The following is a 16,909-nucleotide window of genomic DNA, read 5'->3' as shown; positions in this document are numbered from 1 at the left end:
CAGACAAGCACCACCATGTTAGGCTGACATATTTTTTCATGTATTAATTAATCTGAATTTAAATTGCATTCTTTAAATATTGTAATTGTCAAGTCCTTGTTTAGCATATGAACAAAAAAAAATCAAGTGGATAAACTACATGTCCTTTGGGCTGATAGCTATTAGGTAGCACTAATACACTCCCAAACACACCTGTGATGTTACCTACATTCAGTTGTGGCGTCTCCAGTCAAAGGTTCTCCTTCTCCACTACTGTAAGTTGCAAAGACCGAAATTTTGTATTTGGTCTCTGGCTGCAGATTTTCTATTACAGTATGAATTGCATCTCCAGGAAGATTTTTCTCTCCAGCCTCAACATCATCATAAAGAGATTTCCATGAGACCCTGTATCCTCGAACCATTCCTGGAGCAGACGTCCAATAAGCACCAACTGATGTATCAGTGATGTCCTTAATAACTAAGTCTTGAGGTGAACCACGTTCTACGATAGAAATTAAAGGGAAATCATTTTTTTTAAATAACTACTAAATATTTGAACATTCATTCATCCTGGGAGACATCCTAACTTGCTGAACACAAACTCAATTGCTATTTCTCCTTTCTGAGTTTTTTTTTCCCTTCTGTCAGTAGAGCAGGATTGATGGAATAAAACTTCAGAATTATACTTGATTCCTATTTATCAGCCTTACCCCCCATGACCAGTCTGATTGCAAGACCTTCTAGGAAACGGTTATCACCCAAATTTGAAGGAATAGGTGTCTTAAATTTTTTTAAAGGAAAAATAAAGCATCTAAATCCCAAAATTCTGTCACATTTCAGTCTGCTTGTTGACATAGCCCATTGTTCACAAATATCTTCATTTACTTTCATGATCTTTTCCTCCCAGATCTAATTTAAATAAGCTCAGTTTCAATATATGATTAACAATAACTGCATCAATCTCATATCATTTGCAAACCTAAATTCCAACAATCATGTTCTGGAGAAATTTTTGTTTGCTCATACAGTTAAAAAAGTAGAACTAACTTTCATCATAGCTTAACCCTAATAAAGCTAAAAAATGAATAATTCTTCTAGAAAACTTAAAAGTGAATAGTCATCAAAATAAAATACACCACTTGTTCTAGCTGATCAAAAACATCTGCTACTAAATTCTGGCTCTTTCATGAAAAAAAATGGAAAAATATGGAAACCTCAATTTAATGGGAGGCACAGATGTCTTCCAATAAAACTCTCGCTCTCCATAGTTTAAATGTAAGATAAATATACAGGTCACTTTATATTGGCTACCTTTACTAAGGCTTGTGCCACAGTGTGACATAATTATGAAACTATCTGCTTCTTCAGCATACACTTTGCCAGTAATTGTTGTATACTCATGCCAATAATATACAATGCTATTATAAGAATTATGGAAGCTATTAATTTATTTGGCTCAAAGAGTAAAAATGAATATCTTAAAGCTATTTATAATTAAATAAATTTCAACACACAAAAAAAAGTAAAGATAACAATGAACAATAAAGAAACATCAGCAGACAAAAACCTACAATATATCATTAAATTGGGAGGGGAAAAAAGAAATAAAATGAGTTGAACAGCCTACCAGTCAAGCCTAAATGGAAAATTCTATTATAAATAACTTTAACTGCTGACAGGACATCTCATCTCTGGAAGGAAATTAGTTGCATATTTTGCTGCAAGAATACTTATTTTCAAGAACATACTGACTTTCTCCCCCAAGTACATAAGGCTAATTCTCATTTGAAAGTCTTCTTCATTGTGTTTGCTACTTAAATGGCTACACATCTTTATATCTTCTCTACCTACAGGAAGATAAAAGTGCAATTTTAAGTAGTTTGTTTAATTTGTTTTGTTTGGTTCAGTTATTGAGGTTTTTATTTGTCTGTTATTTATATTAATCATTGATATCCCAAAAACTAGTCTCTAAGCTTCAAATGTGCAAAACTTTTTTCCTTTTGTTTCATATATGCCAGTTTTCCAAATGTGCCTCTTTCAATATTTCCCAAGTTGCAGTCAGAAATAGCTGCTATAGAATGACCACTCTTGAAAGTGATTCTGCGTTTAAATAAGCTAAATACTGTATTAATGACATTCCAAAAAATATAAGACAAAGTTAGAATGTGGGAATTCTATTCCAAATTAATACTGGGATAATTCACAAACAATAATTTAGCTTCTACTTTTCTTAAAGGTTATGCTTCTCAGACTGTTTTTCTCCCTGCTTTCTACATCACTGAATTTGTGACATTGTTTGTTTCCATGACAACAGACATCTCACAAACACAAATACAAGTTAATGATTTCACTGTGAGAAAAAATAATAATAATGGGAAGAGAATTATGGCTGAAGCAAAAATATATTCACAAAGACATTTCTGAGCTTAAAACAAAAGGATCTCATATCACTAGACATGTCTCCCCATGCATTTTAACCAACTATTTTAACACTCTCAAGACATATAAAGCTAGAGCAAAATATTAATAAAATTGCTATAAAGACCTTTTCCAGGTTTATCAATGTCCTGAAGATGAAATCTTCAAGAGCACTTTTTAAGATGCAAATGAAAAAGCAACTAAAAAATCATTTCTGAGTTCTCATGAATGTCATGACAACATTAATTTTAATGAACATGAGTAGGTTCTCAATCACAGGAAAAATAATCCTCTATAAAGTCATAGTTTCTGCCTGTCTTGTACAAAGCCATTATTTGTAGGGAAGAGCATTACCAATTCATATTAGTTACAAAGAAACACAGACTTCAAAGAAAGGAAAAAGGTATTTCTATTCACTAGCCAGGATTGAAAAGACAACTCCTTCACGTGGGTTTCTTATGTCAATCAGTCAGCTTGATAAGAATATTCCTAAACATAAGCTTATACTATTCTCAGGCATTAAATTTTTTTCTCCAAAAAAGCAAGATATCTTGAGTATTGTGTTGCCTTACACCCACAAACATGGAAGAAGTCATAAATTCATGACACTTAAGTTTTATCAGATCTACAAACCTTCAAGTTTTAAAAAATGGGATTTTGGCTTGGCCAAACATTAGATTACCAAAAAAAAAAAAAATGAAGAAATTTTAAGCACTCTGTGGCACAATTGGCAGGAAGCAGGTTGGCAAGTGACCAAGTTGGTCTTGGAGCTAGGTGTACAACCAGCTGTGTGGGCCACCAGCAGACCATGTCAGTACCTGAGGCCCTGGATACTCAGTAGCAAAATAACTGGACTGTACATGATCAAATATACAGAACTTCCTGGAGAACCAAAGGCTCCATCCTGCCTTTATCCATTAAATCAGAACATCCAGGCCTAAATGCTGATGCTTTCTAGAAATCTTTAAAATCTGCCCCATAGCTCTAATTCATCTATAATTCTTTATTCTTTCCCCATCTCTAATTTTCCCCCTCCTTTTCTTTCTGCTGCTTCTCTCTGAGGCCTAGAGAAGCATTTACTTGGAATGTATGGTTGGTCAGTGTGGGAAAGAACCTTCAGACTTTCAAAGGTAGCCCTGTAGGAAAAAAAAGTGTAGAAACAGGGCTACCTTTTCACAAAGGGTGAAAAACAAAACTGTTCCAAATGTTGGTCCTGGCGATGCTCTGTAGGATAGTTTGATGGTTCACTTATGACCAGATAATGGATAAGTCATTGGATAATGGAGAAGTTATTTAGCTCCTCATCACATCCTTTCTATCCCATAAAATACAGAGGAAGTTCACCCCTCCCTTTTCCCCTCTGCCAATATGTTGTAGCTTTTGTTCTCAATCTAAGGAACTCCACACATCAATTACCACAGAAAGAGATTATTTGGCTTCTTTTGGTTTAGTTTGATCAGACTGAGTTTGAGAAAGAGTTCCTTTTTACCTTAGAGAAAGGAGATGGGAAAAGAAGTCAAATTAAAATTCCAGTCCCTACCCTGTCTCCAAGAAAGATTACTGGTTCTCAAGAGGGCAAGGCACAGTCGCAAGGGCAGTGAGCAGAAGCCAAGTCCAGCAGACTTTCTGCCCCTTTCCCCACTACATTTCCCTGAGCCTAGACCCACTTCTGCTCTAGCAGAGGCTCCCTCACTCCCTCAAATGTACGTGGTTTTTTGTTTGTTTGTTTGTTTGTTTGTTTGCTAGATGAACACAATATCTTTATTTTATTTTTTTTATGTTGTGCTGAGAATCGAACCCAGTGCTTCACACATGCTAGGAGGCAAGTGCTCTACCACTGAGCCACAATTCCAGCCCTCAAATGTATGTATTATGATGTGGGGGTTGATTTAGGATATTTTCTTTTTTTTACCCAAATGACATTTTTTTCAATAACATTTAGCTTCCTGATGTTTACTGACTTCTGTTCTGGATTACATGCTGTGTTTTCTTCATTATGTTTATCTCATAATAAAATTTCTGGCAATTATTTTAAATAAGTCATCTTCTATAATGATGGTATGCATCTTTTCTATTCCTTTGATTCCATGTCAACAGTTTTCCCATACACTAGTATATGTATCAGCATAAGTACCATGAATAACAATTCATTCGTATGATGGTATTGGCTAAAGGTATTAAATTCTATCAGGTTTTGAAATTTTGACACGCAGCATTTCTGTCCTGATTATAAAGCACATTCACACATATATTCAAAAGCATTGTTCTCATGAATGCTGCTGCTGCTATGGGAAGTAATTCAGACAGGTGCATTTCTCATGATCTGCATATCCACAAGGGGTTGATTTGCACACTTTTATTTCCATATACTATGCCAAAGATTAATACTTCATTTAAGTAACTTTCATATATTTCCTTAGCCCTTTCCATTTGCTTTCTGAAAAGTAAGTTATCATCCAACTCAAATGTAATTATAATATAAATTAGCCAACAATGATAACTGAAAAATTAATCATTACAAAATGAAACTATATTTCATCTTATAGATTGTTCCAGCCAGCTTTCACTGAGTTTCACATACCACTTTCAAAAATAGAAGTTAAATTGAAAATGTAATGTAAACTCTCTTCTAAATCAATTTGTCTTTTCCGTTAGAGCTCAGCTCAAAAGCCATCCAACTTTCCACAGCAGAATGCAGAAGACCTGCTTCTGGATAACATTCATGTGGAAATACACTTGATTTACAACCAATGAACTAGAACCACCATTCCAAAGGACAAAGTTCACTGTCAATAAGTTAACTCAGTCACTTCAAGTAATAAGTTCTTAAAAACATCTTAACATTAAATGGTAATTCAACTTCAGAGCCTGCATAAGCAAAAAATATATATATCTTCCTGATTGATTTAGATTTTTCTCGGATCAACAATTAATTCACAGAAAAGGAACTGTGAATGACTGTCCTGTGATTGTGCTAAAGTTCCTTGGCAACATTACAGTTGTTAGGCCCTAAATGTATGATTTTTCAAATTATGAGACAGCAGTAAATCTCGGGAAACATAGAGGCTTTGTTAGTTGGTTTTGATGAAGCCTCATATTACTCAACGTCATGCAGAATTCTTGTGATATGCTAAAAACCTCATTGCAACAAAATGTCAACTGAGTTTGGTTTGATCTGTAGGAAGCCATTCATGTCTAAGGCATTGGCAAGTTGCTACAGCAACTGAAACAAAGAAAATTCTGAAAAGTCATATTTTCCATAGCCCAAAAAACAACACTCAGAAATTTTTTTAAAGAGCCATATTATTTCCTAACTGATATTTTCATTCATTTGTGGTAAATCTCTGAATAGAAATGAACACTATTCATTTAGAGGTTTATAAAAGCAAGTTTTCCTCTTAATTATTAACAATAACTACAAAGGTTTCTAGTAATATTTAATGGGCATCTACATGTATAATCATGTTTTAGAAATTACATTAAGCCTATCTATTTTAACAACAACCACCCGGTTAAAAAAATGTAAATCAAAACTAATGGTTTGTGCTCAAATTCCTCTGAAGTTGGATCTGAAATAGTAATAAACTCTGCCTTTGTGATTCCATTGCATACAATACTAGAGCCAACCATGAACTTCCCCAATGCCAATGCTAATAAATCTCTCTTCCAGAGACAGGGGAATTTTCTGATCTTCAGCTGCATTTTTAAAAAAGAAAGGAAGGAAGGAAGGAAAGAAGGAAGGAAGGAAGGAAAGAGGAAGGAAGGAAGGAGAAAGTACCAGGAAACAGATTCAAGTTAGGGAGGGTTGTAGGTTATAGTAAATATTTTTTAAAAATGCATTCTTGCTTTTTGAATTGAAAGCCACAATGCACTTGAGGTAATTTGTACAATTTTCAACCTAGGGAAAGCTCTTATGGTTGCCTCCATGCCTCTGGATAGAAGAAACATTCCTTCAAGGTCTGCTCTTACCACCTCCTCTTCCAAGAGAAAAACAGATTAGAAAAACAGCAGCCCTCAAAAGCAGTTGCCTGGCTCTGTTTCTGGGCTTTCCACTCCCTGCATTTACCATCATATCCTATTCCTGTATATGGTATGTGGATTTGGCTGAGTTAATATAATAAAATGAAATGGAATAACCAGGGGCAAAAGTCTTCTATTATTTTAATTTAGTCACAACTATGCTTTCACATATTTGTCAAGTTTACCACACATAATGCAATGGGACAAATATGTTCATAAAATAAGGCTGGCATTTTTTTTTTTTTTTTGTGATCTTTCATTGCAGTAAGGAGCTCTAGTGTAAATGAAAAATAATTTTTATTATTACAATTGAGTAACAAATTAACTATATTTTTAAGCAAACTTGAAAATCATCTAGCTTTCCTCCATCTCAGGAAATGAGAAACTGTAGTGTTTAATCTTTATTTTGTTTCCTATGTATATCCCACAGAGACAATTTCTGATCAGATATCTAGTATGTGTGTATGTATGCACTCAAACATGAATACAAGTTACTAGACTATCTATACCACTGGTTCAAAGTTAAAAACTCATAAACAATTAACTACACATCTAGCCCCAAAAAAACTACAGTCTAATAGAATGTAAAATTTTTAAAGAGAATTTTATTATATAAGATTTTTAGGGTTTTTTTTTCTTTGTTTGGTGGTGCTGGGGTTCGAACCAAGGGACTTGTGCATACAAGGCAAGCACTCAAATGAGCTATATCCCCATCTTCATTCTTGAAGAAAATACCTTAATTTTTAGAATTAAGAAATTTTTGAGTGTGACTATACTTTTAAAAGAAAGTGGTACAGATGAATATAAGAAGATTAAAAGGTACAACCAAAAGAAAAACTATTAAGTTATTTCCAAGACCATGAAATAATTTAAAGGAGAATTTTTTACAAATGTAAATAATCCGCACTTATTCTTTAAAAAAAAAAAAAAAAAAAAAAAGTCCAAAAGTTTATCCTTTGAAAAAAATCCTATGAACATCAGGCTAAAAACTTATAAAAAGCATATGAAAAAGAAATCTGCAAAAGGTCAAAAGAGAAGGGCTAGTTTCTCCAAAATTCTGGATGAGTTCACATGCTTTTATTGTTATGTTTATGCCTCTGTATGCCTCTTCATTTCTGCCTCTCATTTTGAAAGTTTTCGTGACAATCAATACTAGCACTGTATTTTTAAATATCAGTTCTAAAGTTAGTAAGGTATTTCCTCTTGATGAATTTTATATCCATATAGTAATTTATAATTCTGAGAAGAAGGAGGGAGGATGATCATCCCCCTTTTATAGCTGGAAAAACTGAGGTTCAGAGGGGTAAAAAGCTTATTAAGTTTGCTCAGCTAAGTAGTTCAGCCAATCTTCTGGTTATCAGGACTTCACACACTGGTATGTAATCTTATATTTAAATCCTTTTCTAAGAACAGATTTTTGGGGACTAATGGGATTAAACTTTCAATCATGGTTATTTTGATTTGAAAATTTTTGTTTATTTGTTTTTAATTCTTGACTAGGTCTTTAAGCATCCAATTAGAATTACTTATTATAGGTTTGTCCCTGCCAATTCCAATTTACAATCCTCCAAGCTCCTGAATTGTCAAATTTGATGGGTATTTTTCCTAATTTCCTACAAATTTTTACATCACAAAAGGTATTTCAGATTCATTTTCTCCCAATAATGATTTAAATAAGTAATATAAAATGTGATGATAAAAAGAAAGAAAGCTTGTTAGCCTACACTACTAATCAGCATCACTGTAACCATCTAGTGATAACACTTTTTCTTTGCATTGCAATCATTCTCTTTGTGGTTAACTTGAATTTATGTTTTCTCTACCATGCACTACTTACTTATTTGTGGTGAGTTAAACCTAAGCTGCCATTATATCTCAAAAGAACCTAAAAAATATGAAGCACTCTGACAATTCGTGTAAAAAAACAAGGAGACAGTCTTGCTGGTTGTGCTTACTAAGTATTGCATTAACTCCGAAATTCTAACATGGAATTGAATTTTAGAAGTTACTTAGAAAACAAACAAAAACGTGGGTTCTCAAATTTCTGAAGCTACTATGAGTGCTTTTGTGCATAGTAAAAGAGAAGACCATGTGACCGAAAGAGAAAATGGCTCCTATCAGGCCCTGGTTGACATTGACCTTCAGCAATTCAAATACTCTTTACCTATAGATATTTCCCAAGGCTCCTTCCCTCCCTGAATGTCGCACCTTTAATATCCATTAAACCAACCCAAGGCACTATAAACACATTTTCATGGCCTTACTATACAGACTGCTTCCCAAAGATACTTTTTCCTAATCAAGTTAAGTTTTTTTTCAGTTTCTTACTTTCTATATCTCTGAATAACAGGCAATTTTATGGTTATTCATTTTCAATTATAAATTCCTTTTAAGAAAAAAAGATTACACATTTCCAGATTTCATTCTTTGAAAAAGTGTTAAGCTTCCTAAATGCAGAATCACAAACAAGTTCAAGGATTTTCATTAAAATATGACAGTGATTACCTTCCAGTGTTGTTCCTTCTCCAAAAAGGGCATCTCCAGCCCCAGATGCATACAAAGCTGTCACAGATAAGGCATATTGTGTCCCCTGCTTTAATCTTCTCAGCATGGTATTGGTTGTATCTCCTCTCACAGTGACCTCTTGAGTCTCCCCTCCTGCCACTGGGGTGTATGTGACGAGATAATGTTTGACTTTTCCAGGTGCTCCACTCCAAGATAACTTCATGGTTGATGTTGTAGCGTCAGAAACTCTTAAGTCTCTTGGATTCCCTCTAACTTCATTAAAAATGACAATAACAACATTAAAATCCATTATTTAATAAACTGACTTGAAAAACACTTGGTTACTTTATATCCTGAATGAGGCTAGTCATTTAAATTGTTAACCAGTCAACAAAGTTTAAGCATTTCTAAATCTGGACCTCTGCGTTAGTAGAAACAAAGCCAAAGACATACCATTCCTTTTCTGAATTTAGACAGATTAAAATCTTTCATGTTAATCTGTGTAATTCTCATGTTAGAATCTTTTGTGTAAAATATTTTTTCTTAAATTTTCCCTGAAAGTGGGAAAAAACTTTATAAAATGCACCCATGTTGATTAGTATTACAATGGAGGAGACTTTAACTCCTCCAAGATGTCTCAGTACAAACACTTTGTTGGTATAAGGCTATAAATATCTAAAGGTAATATCCAGGAAATAATGCTGATAGAATAAAAGTGATTAAAATGATCTTGTCCTAAGGGGAAAAGAGAAGAAATAAGTTGAGACACGGAGCCTTGGGTACAGCTTGGGTACAGTTAAGAGGGCCACCTATCCCTTCTCAACTATGATGTCTAGCATCTCGTGGCTGCAGGTAGATTGGCCACATCATCTCTGAAGAGTCTCAGGGTACTCAGTTACCAACTGGGCACATAGCACCCAGCCAGTTTTACTCCAGAAAACAGAAAGATGAAGAGTTACTGGGTTGTTTCATGGTGACCAGCACAAAGAATCCCAGATTCCCAGCAAGTAAAAGAAAAAATGAAACAGTGACTTTCCAAAGGAAGAGAAAGGAGGAAGAAAGGACACAGAAAGAGAAGGGGTTACCTCAGAAAAGGCTAATGAGCTAAATTGCACAGGGAGGGAGGGGAGCAATGAAGTAGGGGAAGGAAGAGTGACACAGAGGCCACACTGTACTGTAGTAGATATTCCTTGGAAGCATCTGACGAATAGCAGTGAAGAACACAAACTCATATTCATGACTTATGAACCACATGACTTAGAGTTATTATTTAATTCCCTTGGCCTCATTTCCTTCTAAAACTGGGACAATAACACTAACTTCACAGTCTGTACAGGAATTTAATGAGATAATATGCAAAAAAAATCTTTGCAGATTCTACTTCAAATAGGTGCACAATAACTGCTTGTTTTTTGCTAATATGTTCTTAGCATTTTATTATTATTAAAAACTACACAGATAAGACATAAAATAAAGATTATATATGCCTTTTTTCCCTCAATGAAATATATATTAAACACTAATTATTTACTACAAATGTCAGAATTGATCCCAGAAGTCTAATTGCCACAGTAAATAAAAACAAATTAAGGTTTAAAAATCTTCCCAAAGAAGTAAAATATGATCTGTTTTAATGGTGCCAAGAAGTTTGATTTATAATCCTTAGTCATGCTTCAATTTTTAATTAAAATATTTAATAATATCATTTTCAATGAATGTTAAGACCATATCACAGAATTCAAGTTCTCCTGAATCAAATGATGTCACGAGTAAATAAAAAAATTGAATAACTACAATTTCAAAGAAGTATGGCCTAATACACTCAGATAATTGAGACAAAATGTCTCATGACTTGTGTTATCTGGAGAGTTATCCAAACTTTCCCCTCAGTTTAAGATTTTGGTTGTTACCATATCATCAATATATTTCCTCTACCTTCTTCAGTAGCTGCATTTCCAGTCAGTGGAGTGCCAGGTCCTGAGAAATATTCAGGAATTACAGATACTTCATACTTTGTGTCTGGAGTCAGGTTCTCCAGCGTTCTCCTCCTTTGGTTGGCTGGAGTGGTAACTTCTTTGCTTTCTCCACCAGTAACTGGTCTATATATAATTCGATACCTTAAAACTCTTCCTGGAGCTTGAGACCAGGTAATTTTAAAGCTATCAGTAGTCTCATCTGTCACTTTTAGGTTTCGAGGTGCTCCTTTTACTAAAACAAACAAACAAACAACGTATGTATGTATGTGTATATATATTTATATATCATATATATGTTCAAAAAAGTTAGCAGAATTTATGTGAAAAATACAAAAACTAGCTTTTATACACTAAACTAAAGCATTTCTCTAACTAAATCTACAGTTTTTGGACAAACATCCTAGTTTCTGCACTCATTTAGCCAGAACAAGTAGATTCTGAAACAATACATTAACTAACTTTATCTGTACAGTCATTTGATTTGAAGAATAACTGGACTATATATGTGAGGGAGCAAGCATGTGATGGGTACTTAATGAACACTAGTTAGATCTATATCTTGAAGTTAAATTGCAATATGGATAACACACACAGACTCACAGTCTGAATTTTCATTAAGCCCAAATGAGAGCATGATTTGGCTTCATGTCTAGTAAACATTTATTTGTTCAAGGGGGCAAACTGTCCATATGGACAACATATTGAGAAAAGGTAAACTCAAGGTCAAATTGTGTTCTCAGTCCACTACAGAGAAACATGCCTGTATCTTCCTCCCAATTAGAACTTTACTTAAAAATTCAACTTTACTTAAAAATCAATAGATCAATCCAAAGAGGAAGAAAGGAAAGAAAGAAATGGTGGTTGGCAGACTTACAGCCACGATTCATTTTGTATGGCAAGGAAAAAGACTAAATTAGTCAGAACAAATGAGGCAGATAGACTGAGGAGTTTGTCTCCTGGCTCTGAAACTTAACATATATGTAAACGTGAGCTTCAGATTACCCAGCAGTAAGACAGGACCATTTATTGGATTATTGAAGTGGTTGAATGAGATAATCCATGGAAAAATATTTAGCATAGCATCTGACACATAGCAGGAGCTCAAAAAGTGTTATCTTAATGAAAGTATTGAATCAGAAACTTCCCTATTGACTAAAAAAAAATTTACACCTTAGATTTTGCTACAAACCGTATAATTAGAAAGGCATTGCCAAATTCTGTTGTAATAGCCCAATGGCCAAAAACTAGGGAGTCTGTGAATATAGTGGCCTCTACTCCAAAACTATTTCTCAGAGGAGGGGTCAAGTTTTAATGTGTTTATTTCTACAGTTGTTTTTATGAAAAGAAAGTTTCTGAAAAAAAAAAAGATTCCCTAGCTTTTATCAATAGAGTATGGCCATGTGTGCCAGATCTATCAGTAAACATTCTGTAACTATTGTAAATTCCTCATGCTGGTCTTTGGGCTCTTTCTCTTCTATCTCCAGTCAAAATAGAGAACAATCAACAATCAATATTCCCTGTCTTTATATTAAAAGTAATTGCTTTGTTTTAATCTTGTCCTAACCAGGTTACATTGGTACCCTTTAAATGTCAATATTATGTCAAAAAGTATTCAGCTCTACCCAGTTGACCCATCTAAACAAATACTTCTTAAAGCATTGGTAAAATTAGCACACCCACGTTCACAGAAGCCTTATTCATGACAGCTAAAAGGTATAAGCCACCTGAATATCCATCAATGGATGAATAAACCAAATGTGGGATATACATACACAAAACAGTATTCATCCTTAAAAAGAAAGGAAACTCTGAGTCGAGTTGCAATGTAGACAAATCTTGAGGACATTGCACTAAGTGAAATAAGTATTATATGCAAAAGGACAAATGCTGTATGGTTCCATTCTTATGAGTCACTTAGAGTGAAAAAGTTCATACATACAGAAAACAACATGGTGGTTTCCAGGGCAGAGGGAATCAAGGAATGGGGAATTTTAGTTGAAAGGCTACAGAGTTTCAGTTCTGTACATTCTAGACATGGATGGTGGTGATGGTAGAATAACAAAATAAACATGCTTAATGCCACTGGAATGAATGTACACTTAAAATGGCTAAAATGATAAATTTTATGTTATGTATGTTTCACCATATTTTTTTAAAAAAAGAAAACATGTGGCAATATGTATCTGCAGTTAGCTCCATTAGCAATATAAGGCAATTGCAGAAGGATTTTAAAACATGACGTTGCCAAATGTACAACAGAACATGATGGAAAAGCAGTATTTCAAAAGTTAGTTCCACAAGTATTAATAATTTTCTGTCTCTTAACCTTGAATTCATCACAACAAATCTAGATTTTTTTTACTTAAAAGTGTTTTTCTCTTTCTAAGAAACGATGTATAAATAGCTGTATCTTAAAGATACCAAATTTTACAAAGATGTTCACAATTCTGGACTATAAAGCTAGTTGTTATAACTGTAACTTTGTTCTGCAATAAATGACTAGTCCATGATAAACCATGATAGAAACCCCATCACACCTTCTTCAGTGGTCTCCTCTCCAACTGTGGGAATGCTGAAGCCGTCCTCATACTCTGCAGTCACATTAACCAAATACAAGGTCTCTGGCTTCAGGTTGTTGAGAACCACACTGGTGCTTGAGGCTGGCTCCACCACCGTGATCTCGTTGTCCCCAGTAGCTTCCTTGTATGTGATGTGATATGAAAAAACATTTTCTCCAGCAGGAGACCAGTTGGTTTTGAAACTGTAAGATGTCACCTCAGAAAAACTAATATTCTTTGGAGGCACATAAGCTATTCAAAAAAAAAAAAAAGACTTGATTTAAAATTTTAAAATTTATAAAACAAAAATGGATCTAATGACTTCATGTTTCTGAAATGGCTTATATTAATTTGGGAAAGTGGCCATTAAGGCCAATGTACTGAGTCAACCTTCCACACACAACCACTGAGAGAGGGCCCTTCACTCACAGCCTTACAAGGAGGTCCTGATGATTTGCCTTGACCATCCATAATACTGAAAAATGTAAATGCTTAATTAAAATTGAATTTGAGCTTCTTAAGACAAAGTGGTAATAGAATGGCACTCTTCATGTGTGGGCTACTTCAGTACTAGCAAAGCCAAAAAGAGCCACTGTGATTTTCCCATTCATTCCCAGGACTTGGATATGAACCTTTGGTGGTAGGTAGGTAGATACTTCAAAATAAAACTAAGGAAAATTTTTCCTAAAAAGGAACACTTATTAAACTAAGCATTTAAACTAAATCATAGAATGAGACAATGCTTAATGCCATTGAGTGTCCTCCAGGGAAATACTACTCGAACTGGAGAGATGAGCAAGTGCATAGTTATAAACAAAAATGGCAACACATGTGGATGCCAAATGAACGAAAGCAATAGTGAGCATTCCAGGGCTAGACCAGTTAAGGCAGGTAGAACGCAAGGGATGGAACTCTTAACTGAACACTGAAAGAGAATTTAGTTAAATGAAGAAAAAGAGGATAGGGAACTCCAGATGTGAGGAGTGATGCCCAAAAATTATCCAGAAAAGTGAATTTCTAAAAATAATTCAAAGGTTCAGGACTTTGTTCTAGTCACCTTTGTTCAAAGAACCTGGCTCAGTATCCAGCACATAATAAACACTCAATAAATTGGTGTTGATTTGCTATGGCCAATAGGTGAGATAAAGTTGGTTCCTACCCCTGATTGAGAATCTAGGAGCAAAAACATCTCACAACTCTTATGGGTGAGCATAACCAACAAAGAAATGATCCATACCCAGCAGCCATCGCTCAGAGCTAAATAGACTAAGGCCAGTAGTTTTCAATGACATAGGAATGTTACTTTCTCCTATTCATAAAAAGAATTGAAGAAGCCTATCATCCACAGGATTAGAATCAAAAGGCTTTGGTCATGAAAAGATAACTTGTACTCCACAAACCTTTTTTCTTGATAGCTGCCAATTCTTGCTCAATTCTAAGGCAGATAGATTGTGTGAGTTCAAAAGATATCCTCTGAAAAGCATCAAAATCTTCCACTGTGAACACATGGGTCTCAGCAGGAGGAGAAGCGATAGCTTCCAATTCCGAGCGAACAGCATCCTTCACGCCAACTGCAAAGATTTCAACATCTGAATTCCTTAGTTTTATGGCAGGATCTCTGAAAGCATCTGATGATTTCCCATCAGTGATAAGAATCATAACCTTTGGTACATTGCTTCTTGAACCCTTGTTAGGCACAAATATTTTCTCTCTGACATAAGTCATTGCTTTGCCAGTGTTCGTAGATCCTCCTCTGTAGGGGAAGGTGTTTATTGCTTTAATTATATCTTCAACTCGGGTAAATTCTTTCAAAGTGAACTCGGTGTGAGGATCTCTACTGTACTGGACAAGACTTATCTGGACCCTGTTTGGTGAAATCTCAAAACTTTTTGCAAGAACTTCCAAAAATGCTCTAACTTTAACGAAGTTTGCAATCCCGATGCTATAGGAGCCATCAACCAAAAACACAATGTCAGCTTTTATATCCACACCACGTGAGCATTCTGTAAAGAGAAGAAAAGCCCATTAAATTTCAACAAGTATGAATTCATCTTTAAAATATAAGTACTGCCTTCCCTAGCATGCTTCTTTCAAAGAAAACTATTGCAAATTATTTTGCCTGAAACCAAGTCTGAACCAGTGGGGCATACTGTCAAATGGACCTACACAAATTACAAACCCAATGGTGCATGCACTCACTCACCCACTTGAACCTTCATTGGCTGAGTCTTCTCCATTATTGAGATGGCTTCACTGGATGTCAGTCCCTTCATGGCAGAAACACTGATCTGGTATTCCATGTCTGCTGAGAGGTCACGAACGTTGAGCAAGGTTGTCTGAGGCCCCACACTCAGAGCGTGCTGTCGGCTTCCTGCAGCCATTGGTGTGAGGAGGACTTTATAGCCAGTCACTGCACTGGGAGATGGATCCCAACTTAGCTTAATGTATTTCGATGAGACTTCCGTGGCAACCAAATTTGAAGGAGGTTCAACAACTAAAAAGTTATAAGTAAGTAGACAGTGATTAATAACAAGAAAATGCAATGTATTGATTAATTGGTTAGGTTTGAACCTTCAGTTCTCTTTATTCACAGTAATGATGAGGATATGCCTGACACCCTCTTTCCCTTTATTTCACCTGTACCTAACAAACCAGTAGTGCATGGATTTTAGTCAGATTGATGAAATTTTAGGGAAAAAGAAAGTATTTGAAAGAAACTAACAATAGGGCCCCTGGTGCCTGATTCTTCTCTGGAACCAAGATTTCTATTTTGATTTTGGCATTTCACCTCTTTCCTTTACTCTCAGATTCCCAAAGCAGGTGATAAATATTTGTTAAATCAATGATTCACACAATCCATTAGAAAATTTTTCTCTTTTAATAATATCATTAAAGAGAAAAACTGATCTTTGGAAGACACTATATATGATTCCAAAAAATAAGAAGCACTTAGCAGTTCTCAAATGACAGGTTCTTTTAAACAATTTTAACCCCACTTAATACTGAATAAAAGAAAAAGTTCAATTACATTCGAAATGCCACAAACGAGAGGTGAAATAACAGTTTCTAACAGACATATTTTGATATGTAAATATTGATCATGTAAAAAAAGTTGATCCTTAGTCACTGTAGAACATAGTCATGTAATTTAAATTTAAGTATTTATGATATTAAAGATATTCCAGACAAGTCTCCAAAATTCTAGGCTTGCCAATGGAATTGACTTCCCAGAAGATAAAATAATAAATTTGTATAAATCAGACTGGATGAAGTAAGTGCAAAAACAGGCACAAGTTTATTCATTACCTCCTAAAAACAGTCAATCAGATGCAGTGTCTAAAAATGATGTTTAAGTGAAAAGTAGCAGGAGGAAAGCCATAAATATCCCAACTGGAAGTTTAGCAAAAACTGTTGGGTGGTGCAGAGACAGTACAGGGAACAGAAGTCTCAAAC

At 34.8% G+C, this 16,909-nt stretch overlaps 1 protein-coding gene across 4 annotated transcripts in view; it reads right to left on the bottom strand.

Annotated features, from left to right (window-relative positions):
• The window catches only part of Col12a1 (collagen type XII alpha 1 chain), a 113,201-nt gene that overhangs the window by 77,486 nt on the left and 18,806 nt on the right, over nucleotides 1-16,909 (bottom strand). For 3 of the 4 annotated variants that reach the window (XM_046443044.2, XM_046443045.2, XM_046443046.2), the window contains exons 9-14: nucleotides 15,660-15,950; nucleotides 14,857-15,459; nucleotides 13,436-13,708; nucleotides 10,858-11,130; nucleotides 8,923-9,195; nucleotides 209-481 (exon numbers count right to left, since the gene is read on the bottom strand). The exons of the other annotated variant lie outside the window; for it this stretch is intronic. In XM_046443044.2, coding sequence (XP_046299000.1) covers nucleotides 209-481; nucleotides 8,923-9,195; nucleotides 10,858-11,130; nucleotides 13,436-13,708; nucleotides 14,857-15,459; nucleotides 15,660-15,950 — 1,986 coding nt within the window. The remainder of the gene's footprint in view (nucleotides 1-208; nucleotides 482-8,922; nucleotides 9,196-10,857; nucleotides 11,131-13,435; nucleotides 13,709-14,856; nucleotides 15,460-15,659; nucleotides 15,951-16,909) is intronic. 4 annotated transcript variants of the gene reach the window in all.

This window comes from Marmota monax, unplaced genomic scaffold, assembly GCF_021218885.2.
Source record: "Marmota monax isolate L192 unplaced genomic scaffold, Marmota_monax_Labrador192_F-V1.1 WCK01_AAM20220418_F8-fsc00091, whole genome shotgun sequence".
Lineage (NCBI taxonomy): Eukaryota > Metazoa > Chordata > Mammalia > Rodentia > Sciuridae > Marmota > Marmota monax.
This window is presented reverse-complemented; position numbering and strand designations above follow the sequence as displayed.